The following is a 10,105-nucleotide window of genomic DNA, read 5'->3' on the forward strand; positions in this document are numbered from 1 at the left end:
TGCGTTGTTATCCTTAGAGAACAGGCTGTCCACTGGTTCAGATTATACAGAGTTCGGATTAATAGCGTATCAAAGGATATTATTGGATATCAGCCTTTTAAAAGTGTTACATTATACAGTGGCCAAAAAAAAGTGTAACATTATACAGTAGAAGAACACTTGAGAGGATGATTATCAAATGTTGGGCATTTTCCATTCTTGGGCACCACTTAAACGCCTCAGACAGCTTGTACGTGATGCACATCAGACGATTAGTTGATGAGGAGTCAAGAACATTAAGAGGTTGCTCATTTTTTTTCATTTTTTTTTTCTTTGAGATCGCTATACAAGAACATTTATTAAAATCTACAACTGCTTTGTTCGTGAAGCATTCGAGCCCCAATATCGCAATTCTCATGCAATTGCAATTGCAGGAGAGGCCCAAACCTTGTATTTCAGGAGCCGTACATATGGAGGTAATCCAAGTCAATAAGGAAAGTGCGTATTTCCATTGGGGCAAGCTCCACCACCAGTTTTGCAGGGTCAACAGGACCTCCCCTCACCACCTTGGGCTCCTTGGCAGAGCCTTCTACTTTCCAAACTAATCTCTTCTTCTCCATGTCCGCTCTTTCTTGATTTGTAGACAAACTCGTCTCTGTCACTTTGCTGATCTGAAAGGAATAGAGGAACAAAGTTAATTGTGTATTTTATTCAAAAGAACATTCATCCTTAGGTATCATGCACTCATTGCTTATTTGCTTTTACCTTCTTCCTCGGAAACAACTTCTTTAGTTCCACATTTGCCAATACAGAATTGTCCTTATCCTCTCCAGTCTTGATATGTATCAGACAGCCACAGAATCATAAATTTCAAATATTTAGCATTGATATGAAAACATGGAGCCAAGAAGTAAAACTGAGAAGAGTAAGAGAAAGTGAGACCTCATATAGGTGAGCCAACCGAAGGAGTACTTTCCCATTTTCAAGTTCCTGCAATGTTCAGAAAAAGGAATGAACCAGTTTACAATATGGACCACCAATACCAGAAATATGCTCAGGACTCACGAGGCATTTCCCCACATACCTGGAGGGTTATCACAGCAACGTTGTTTGGTAACGCATAGGAAGGATCAATTCCAGAATATGTTGCTACATGAGAATTCATCCAATCATTTCCATCCTGCAAAAATAAATTTCTCCACTTGAGCATTATGACACCAAAACACTTAATCAACTTCAAACATTTTCTCACATGTTCAGTGAAGGCCAAGAGAAGGGGAGAAATTATCTCTTGGCCAGCTGTGCGACGCCATTTAGAACCTTCTCCAAGATTATCAATTCTGAGATAAAACTTCCCTTGAATCTGCAAAATGGCATTTAACCAATAACATGACCTCTGAAGCATCACATTATGCAGAAGAAAATTGCTGAATGGAGAATGGAGGGTGACGTCATTCATTGAATGTCAATCAATGTATTAAAAGAAGACCCCTATGTTTGAATGTCAAATTTCCCCAAGCTGGTGGAAAAAGCATAATTATTTACTATGATATATGCTTCAGGATATAGCTCAATGAAGTACGCTTACGGTTAAACCTTCACACTTATCAGGGATGCAAGCTGTTTCATTTAGCGTCTCACCAACACCTCTGGCATCATCATGAAGTAACCTCCTATAAAATAACAGAAGAATTTTTGAGATAATGACAAGACAAGCAATCCTAATTATATAAATAATATGAATTACAGTAAAATAAAATAGTAATTAATTTTTCAAACAGAAAGCAATCAGAGACAATAGAAACCTGTGAAGCATCAGCTCTATCTGACCATCTACTAAGCTAGATCCTCCCACTGAACGATCAACCAAGACTGAAAGTTCCGTACTGTTATCTTGCACGTAAATTCCAAGATTAATCTGAAACAATGGTTAAAGGGGAAAAAAGTTAAGAAGGTGAAGAAAATATCAGATTGGATGAGCCAAAGGAGCTTAACATAAATCCTCTACAAGTAATGCATATTACTGAGGTGGAATATCATAATACATCAAATAAATCAAGAAAGTTTCAATGTGCCACACAAGGGAACATACAGGGTAATAATTTCCAGAAATTGGTTGGTTCACTTGTAGGTCCCAATCTGTCCTCAAATCTCGAATCTGTCAATCATTTGAAAGTAACATATTCAGGTACCATGAAACACAATTTAATCCTTAACAAATTTACACATTAAGATTCCCTTGTATATATCTTCCAAAATATCACTATTGCAGTCTCCATCCATTAAATTTATTTTGAGTGATACAGCCCATGTATGAATTATTGGTTGTAATATCAATAAAGGACTTTCCTGTACATTCACTGTCACAATGGTAAATAACACAACTAGGACTTCAAAGACCATAGTATATTGAACAATAACAGGTAACAAGTATCAACATACCCGTTTAATGAAGTCCCGACCATTAGAATCCGTGTAGAATGTCTTATTGGTCTTCACGACTGTTGTAATCTGAGTTGTGATTTCTTTCCCAAACCCATCATCCACGGGAATAGGCCCAATAGTGAACTCAACTTCAGCATGCTCCTTCCCCTTGTATACCCTCGTAATCTGAGATATCCATGGATTGACCTGTTGATGTACTTCATCCAATACTGGACCCCGCAGCACAGTTAGTGGAACCTGGAAAAAGTTTACATAATTTGCTTACCCTCAGGAATTCAGTTCCTTGTAAGTGATGACTTAGCTACAAAAGATCTAAAAAATTTGGTCAAGTGCTTATAAATTTGATTACCTTTCCTTCAGATTTTATAAGAACTGTTCCATTCGGTCGAAAAACATATGCCCCAGAGGCCTTCAGAAAATAATTAAAATCACAAAATTATAATCAATCACAAAACAAATGTTTAAACATTTGAGTACAATGAAATTCACAAGATATTGAATTTGACTACCTGAGGATCTTTGTCAGTTCCATCATGTCCAGTATAATAACTATATGATTGTTCAGCAAGTGCTGTAACCTTCCATTGTAAATATATTAGATAATAAATGTTAGCATTGATGAACATCAATTAGAAACTCACAACATATGCAAATATATTTTTGAAGAAAAAGAATATAAATGGCGGAAATATGAAAGGGGAAAAAAAGAAAAGAAAAAAAAAAGGCATATTAATCTTTATTTTTATACAATTAAGTAGAAAAATATACTGTGAAAATGAATCATAAAAAACATAGCATACCAGACTTCTGCTATTAACATAACGAGCAAGTTTTCCTTCATCTGCAGAATAAAGTAGCTTTAGACTTCCTTGCCCAACTTCTATGGTCTTATCGGTACTTCCTTCAGACGTGTATACTTTGGAGATAGTTGAACTACAACCTTTATCTGAAAAGTAGAATCAGATAACATAAAAAAATAAAATAAAATAAATGTTAGTGCCTTAGAAAAATAAATTTCTATTTGTTCTACTTTAGATTAACAATGCATTAGATATTGAAGTGATATTGTTAACCTGTCTGTTTTGCACTTGAGACAATGTAAGAGCTGAAACCAATTGGTGGTACTGTTACTGAAAATGCTAGCCAATATTTGGGTGTTTCACTTGGGGATTTACCCAAATATGCTCTAACATGGTAATTTCTTAACCTCAAAGTGGCATTTGATAGAGGCAGAAGCTGAGCTTCAATTTCTCTTCCACTAGAATCTCGAACAGTAACCCTTTCATTGGAAACCTGCAAGAAGATTTGTGTTGCAGTAAGCATAAACATCTCATTTCAAGTTTACAATGATTTCTATTCAGATTATTGAAAGTTTAATCCATAAAAGGAACAAGGTTATTTAGATGATACATCATCTATCCTTTATCATTTTCTTGAACATAATAATACTAATGACTGTCCTTGGAAGTCATAAACCAAGAATGCAAATCATGACTGCTAGACGAACAAAGAGAAGAAAAAAATACGGATGATATGACAATGAAAAGCTTCTGTAACATTATAAATTGTATATATGAAGCAAAGATGAAAATAAGATTTCAAAGAAACAAAGCATTATACTAAGAAATACTAAGAACAGTCAGTACTCACAGGGATTCGTATTACTTCCTCTCTCTTCCAACCAAGAGGATTGTAGATAACAACAACCTACAAAACAGTATATTATAATAAAGTGATATGGAAAAAGCCAGCTCTATATCTTCAAATCGATGTCGGTGTACAGCTTTAGAGGATAATGATATGCTTACCAAGCCTTTCCCATCAGACAAGGCAGCTTCTGATGGCGGACAATAACTAATATTAAGAAGAGGACACTGCCAACAAAGCCACATGACAGGATTCAATAGATGCAACTCAATTTTTGGAAAGTAATGCAAAAAAATAGATGCTTAAAAGTAAAGTTCATTATACAGTCAATGAAAAGAATGACTAAGAAACTGCCGGTCACTATTTGCTAATTTTAAATTTTTAGATTAGTTACGAGTTATTACAATTGGGGTAGAGGGTATTTGAACTTGGCATCTCCTCTTTAGAGAAGATGTACAAGCTACCGACTAGGCAATACCCCAGCCACGCTAATTTTCTATTAAAATGCCAAAAGAAAAAAGGCCTTTTTACCGTTTGTGGATAAGTGCTTGCCAAAAGAATACAAGATATCACATATGTGATGTTAATATATAAACATCTTAACTTCATTAAGATTGTAATAACTGTTAGACTCTAACCATACAAGTACAAAAACTAATCAAGTACCCATTAAAAAAGGAAAATAAAGGAATAAATGTTTTTAAGAAAATGATGTAAGTAATGATAACTTGCCTGTTCAAAGTTTGTGACTGTGTGCCCCTGTCCGGAACTTGGTTCTGACTCTGAAAGGTAAGCAAGAGAAGAGGCAACCAACTTTTCAGCCTGCAGAGAAATGTGAAAGGACATATAAGATTTTCGGATCAACTTTAAAATACCAACAACAATACAAAAAGTATTATTGAATGTTAAAATGATTTGCACCTCCAAATAACCTATTGACAGTCGCATTGCATAATCAGCAGCAACATGCTGTCTTTCTGTACCACTAACGGCGTCGTGATGTTGAGCAATAGCCAAAGCATCAGCCAATGCAACAGTGTTTGGTCCGGAATCACTCCTGCCTCTAAAGAATTCCAATTGCCTCGCTGCCTATTAGCAGAACAAAGAAAGCAATAGATGATTAAAAATAATAAGAACCTACCTACCAGACATTGTGGGATCACTTCATGAAAAGATACCCAAGATCTTACCAGATAGTAACCACTCAGAACTCTGACATAACCTTTAAAGGCTGGCCTACTGGTAAAATAACCAGTCCAATACGCATTTGGATGATCTGCATACCTGAAATCGGTGGTATGCTTTTTAAAAGCTATATTTGGAAATGTAACGTATGCAGGATATAAAGCAAAACTTTGTCAAACTCACGGGAAGAAATCATCAGTTTTGAGAGGCCATTGCTCATCTGCTGCATATTTTGCATCAGTATAGATTGAAGGGGTAGAATACAATGCATTGACACGCCCGTCCTAATTTTCCAAATGAAGCCAATATATTAACTTAAAATTTTAATTACACCCAAAGGGTAAAGGAAGGGATATAAAAGTATTTCTTCTTAATACATTCATTGTCTAGAAGCCTTATAATAAGTACCTGATTGACATAATGAATGAATTTGTCCATCTGCCTGAACCATGAATTTCCATATTGATAGCGGAAATCGGTCCCCATTGTCCACATAATATGATTTGTTCTGGTCACATTAACCTAAGGGAAAAGATTGTTTACTGAATGCAACTAATAATCAACTTAAAAGAATCCAGGGGAAGAATAGAAATACAGTTTTTATTGTACCATTCCAAAAGGATGTAATACTCATAATGAACCAGAAAGAAAAAGAAAATTAAGAGTAAATTGAACATCAGAGTTGATAAAATTTTTAGTTTAAGTGTTACCTGTGCCAAAGCAGCTGCAACAAAGTCATTGACTCGCTCTTGAACATTATAGTCAAACAGGAGAATGTCATCCTTCAATCAAATTTACCATGTGAAAAAGGTGTCCAAGAACCACACCCCCGCCCAAAAAAAAAAAAGAACCACTGCATAATCTTTTATGAGATTTACCTGAATAGGAGGTGACACATCATTTATTTCAAATGTGAAACCATCAGGAGGATCATAGTGTCTTGGGAATATGCCGGTGAAAATCTGCGAATGAATTTAGCATCGTGGACAGCCAATAAATTTCAAAATAGCCGTTTGTGCATAAATATTAAACATAGATGTGATGTAGAAACATAGATAGAAGAGGATTATCAAGTAGAATACTATGAAGATAAAAGAGAGGTACAGATCATCCCCCGACCTGTGAAGATGAAGCAAGGGACTTAGAACCCTGCCATATAACCTCAAGAGTCTTATCCTTGAGTCGCATAGCTCTATCTTGGTAATCAATTCGAGCAAAAAAGAGGGAATCGAATCCTAACTGCAATGAAAATTAAGTTTCTAGTTGGTTAGAATTGTAATAATAGATGATTGATGAAAGAAGTGGTAAGGCATCAATTTGATAATAGATATATAATATAAACCTCAGCACCAAGCAAGTAAGCTTGAACAGCAGAATGGCCGAAAGGATCAATTTGCCAGCCAACTCGAGGAGTCTGACCAAATTCTTTCAATATAAATTGATGCCCTAAAGTTGTCTGATCAATCAAGTCGATGTAATGCGGGGTGGCCTCGTCGTGCATACACATGCCCCCATTTCTTCAAAAACCAAACTTGTACGAGTCAAGTTCAAGTAATCAAGTAATCAAGTTGAAGCTGTAAAGCCTGTAAATGTGAAATTAATGAAGTGAAACATACATGAACTCTAGTTGACCAAATTTGACAAGCTCCTTGACTTTGATCTTCATGGAAGGGCTTTGCTGTCTCCACCATCTCTGAAAGAATGCAATCTCAACATAGATGAACTTTCGGTTCTTATCCTCCAACAAGGCCGAAATTACAGAGTCGAGGACGTTCTGTACGCAAGCTCCGCGAATTGAATTGTTGGCACCCACGTAGTACTGGTCCACGGTCTTGAGCCATCCGACGTCGTCGTGAGAGTGAGGAACCAAATGAACATTGATTTTGCCGGGGACGATCCTCGCCGTCGTATTGTAAGCTATGTACTCGGTTTTTGCACCCAGTAACCCTGCCAGTAAGACCGCGAACAAAAACGTCGCCGTCGCAGTAGAAGAAGCCATAAGGAAACTATGGAGGAGGACTAGACTCTACTCTTTAGAGAAGAATCAGAGAGCAGCTTTCAGCAGTGGTCATCACTTGAGAAGAAAGAGAGTGCTTTCTTGTGTCGGAAGATGCGTGTCCTTTTTCTATATTTTCCTAATTGAAAATGATGGTTTTTCATTAATTTATTGTAACGGATAAGTGATTTTCAACTGACTGACACGTCCTCAGACCCAAAGCCCAAAGAAAATCAATTCACCCGACCCATACTCGTCGTAGTCCAATTTAGTAGGCCCAGGCGTGGGTTGGGTCGGCTTGTGGTGTATGTATTAGTACTCATGGTGCCGTTATAGTGGGAGCAATCCAAGATTTCCCCAAACGTCAAAACCCTAAATTTTGTGGAGCGCGAAATTTAATTCAGATTTCAATCATGGAAGACAGTTTCAGCGTCCGAGTAGGCAAAATCTTCGGCTCTCTAGCTGGTTCATCATCATCATCAGCATCAGCATCAGCGAGTGGTCCATCTTCGTCTCTGAGCTCGCTATGGTCCCTAACAGACGAGGAAATCGAGAGGAGGGAGTGGAACAGGGACAAGGGCAGCCCCGAACCCGAACCCGAATTCAGACCGTACAAGTCAAACTCAAAGGATGATTTTGGGAACGAGCTGGAGGATGATTTGGGTGACGAGCTGGAGAAGGACCTCCTAGACCTTGACGAGGATGTGGAAGAGGAAGAGGAAGACGAGGAGCAACAGCCGCGTGGCTCGCCAAGTCAGTCTGCCAAGCCTAAGCCAGACGATTATAACGACGATGAGTGGGAAATTAAGTCCTCTATTGGCTTGGACTGTACTCTCGACTACGAGGTATCTTTGCTCTCTCCAAATCTCTCTTTCTCTTAATTGATTTGATTCTCTGATTCTCATGTCATCTTTGTGTAATCTTATTTCATTTGTGATCAAATCCAAAAATATTGCAATGTTGGTTGATCCTGATTCCTGGCAACACTAATTAGGCAATATAATTATAATTAAGTGTGTGGCAAAGCTGAATAAATTACTTGTAGACTTATGGGGTCTGCGATTTCGTAGTTATTATTAATTCTCATAGGCCAAAGCCCCAAAGCTAAGAATTTTTTTCTTTATAAGATCAGCTTTCTGAACCTTCAAGTTTCTCTGACTTGCTTAGATCAGTTGTGATTACCTGTAACCTGTATGTGTATGTATCTTTGTGCAGGACGAGGAAGATGAATATGACAAAGTGGCTGTTGGCAAGGACAATGCTGGAGATCGCTTGTATATGAAGGATGTGAACGACTATGGGATAGACATAGATTCTCAAAACGAGGTTCCTACTTCCTTCAAGGATTTCACTAGAGACCCACGTGCCAATCACCTGGCAGCTAAGATTAGGCTCAAACAAGATGAAGAAGCAACTAAAATTAGGCTCCAAGAGGGTGCAGAAGCAGCTCAAAAAATTGACTCCTTGCGGGTTTCTGGGAATGATGCACCATCTGCTTTAGCAGCTGAAATCATCACATCTGAAGATGCTATCAACATAAAGTCGATTCTGAAGAGGAAGAAGGATAATCAGTTAGACTCACCTAAATCACAAAAACGTGTTCGGTTTGACCCTGAATGTAAAGATAATTGCGATGATGAGCCTGACGGATCCAAAGATATGTCCGTGGAAATTCATTCAAATGAAGATCATCCGTCTGGACTCCCAGATTTTCTACGGAATCCTTCAAGATATACACATTATACGTTTGATTCATCTAGTGACATGGATGAGGAATCTAACAAGCAAGCCTATATGGACTTTCTTAATCTGTTGAGGAAGTCAAATACTATGGAACCACAGGCAGAGGATGCTTCTGTTGACCTTTCAAAACCAGTTACATTTATACCAAGAAAGAAATCAACTGATGCTACAATGCTAGAAAATGATGAGGAGTTAGAGAGACAAGTAGGTGCTCGTAAGGAATTTGCACCTTGCAGAGCTGTGCCAATTCCCATTGCAGCTGGGGACAATGAAGATGGGGATATTTGTGCAATGGAGGAAGATGAACCGGAGACAGCAACTGATGTAAGAGCCACTTTACAGAGAACTGGCCGTCAATATCGTTCAAAAACCAGGTTGGAATTGGATGAGTAACTGGCTTCATTACTGTTTGGCATGGGAAATTCCAGCGAGATACAATGATTGCCATTTCCCTTTGCGTATTTATGTATTTGCCTCTAACAAAGGGCCTATTTGACAATGGCTTTTAAATTTTAAACGACTGAATTAACGGTGGTGACCAGTTTGCAATTTTGCATGTATAACATCTTCATAACCCATTTGACCCGTTTCTTTTTTCTTTAGTTCTTTTGTAGGTTTCTTTGGGAGCCTGATGACTGTCCGTTAGTGTTACCCAATGAAAAGTTCATCTTTCATACAATACTGCATAAACAAGATTGTCCTATCAAAATCAAGTTATCCATGCTTGGCATTGACTCGTTTGTCTTAACAAATTGTATCATTTTCAAGTTCCCAAACACGTCTCATTAAAGATTAAAAACCTTGTTTTCAAACATTCTTGCTTAATTGACCAAAAACACCACATACTAAATGATAACCTCAATATATGGTTAAGAAAACAGTTTTCAAGGGGAGCCGAGCCCTTAGAAACATTGTTTTGAAGGATAACCTGTGTTGTCAGTGTTGTCAATTGTGGGCAGGCTAGCACATGAGGTTGGTGAGTTGGTCCTGCGTGTGTTGCTGCAGTGACAGAAAGCAGCCTTTTGTGCCCACAAGAGCCATGCAGTCGACACATTTTATTTAAAATCTGGAATCAAGATGGACAAGAAACCTGCTCGAGCCAAGGGAATT

The 10,105-nt window shown here is 37.8% G+C and overlaps 2 protein-coding genes across 2 annotated transcripts; one reads left to right on the forward strand and one right to left on the reverse strand.

The window, feature by feature from the left end:
* Window positions 1–55: 55 nt before the first annotated feature.
* On the reverse strand, window positions 56–7,364 carry LOC147289010 (alpha-mannosidase At3g26720-like). Its single transcript, XM_086239437.1, has 25 exons — window positions 6,873–7,364; window positions 6,599–6,773; window positions 6,376–6,495; window positions 6,135–6,218; window positions 5,967–6,038; window positions 5,665–5,778; window positions 5,440–5,540; window positions 5,262–5,355; window positions 4,993–5,160; window positions 4,804–4,893; window positions 4,233–4,298; window positions 4,075–4,131; window positions 3,498–3,717; window positions 3,225–3,370; window positions 2,934–3,002; window positions 2,774–2,833; window positions 2,422–2,661; window positions 2,072–2,137; window positions 1,785–1,897; window positions 1,568–1,652; window positions 1,232–1,342; window positions 1,064–1,159; window positions 922–969; window positions 745–813; window positions 56–650 (listed from the first exon to the last, which is right to left on the reverse strand). The coding sequence occupies exons 1-25, from the start codon at window positions 7,253–7,255 to the stop codon at window positions 435–437; spliced, it is 3,063 nt and encodes a 1,020-aa protein (XP_086095563.1). The 5' UTR covers window positions 7,256–7,364; the 3' UTR covers window positions 56–434.
* Window positions 7,365–7,597: 233 nt separating this feature from the next.
* LOC147289011 (midasin-like protein) lies at window positions 7,598–9,551 on the forward strand. The gene is made up of 2 exons (XM_086239438.1): window positions 7,598–8,097; window positions 8,468–9,551. Exons 1-2 carry the CDS (start codon window positions 7,666–7,668, stop codon window positions 9,386–9,388), a joined length of 1,353 nt encoding a protein of 450 aa, XP_086095564.1. The 5' UTR covers window positions 7,598–7,665; the 3' UTR covers window positions 9,389–9,551.
* The last annotated feature ends 554 nt before the right edge of the window (window positions 9,552–10,105 follow it).

This window comes from Dryas octopetala, chromosome 4 (genome assembly GCF_963921425.1).
Source record: "Dryas octopetala chromosome 4, drDryOcto1.1, whole genome shotgun sequence".
NCBI lineage: Eukaryota > Viridiplantae > Streptophyta > Magnoliopsida > Rosales > Rosaceae > Dryas > Dryas octopetala.

Excerpts from the sequence above, each read along its gene's own strand:
- LOC147289010 (XM_086239437.1), bottom strand. The coding sequence starts at position 7,255 with ATGGCTTCTTCTACTGCGACGGCGACGTTTTTGTTCGCGGTCTTACTG. Across the intron at positions 6,496-6,598 it reads CTTACTTGCTTGGTGCTGAG|TTAGGATTCGATTCCCTCTT; the intron begins GTTTATATTATA and ends TTTTCATTGCAG. Across the intron at positions 4,299-4,803 it reads CAGTCACAAACTTTGAACAG|TGTCCTCTTCTTAATATTAG; the intron begins GCAAGTTATCAT and ends CTTTGTTGGCAG.
- LOC147289011 (XM_086239438.1), top strand. The coding sequence starts at position 7,666 with ATGGAAGACAGTTTCAGCGTCCGAGTAGGCAAAATCTTCGGCTCTCTA. Across the intron at positions 8,098-8,467 it reads ACTGTACTCTCGACTACGAG|GACGAGGAAGATGAATATGA; the intron begins GTATCTTTGCTC and ends ATCTTTGTGCAG.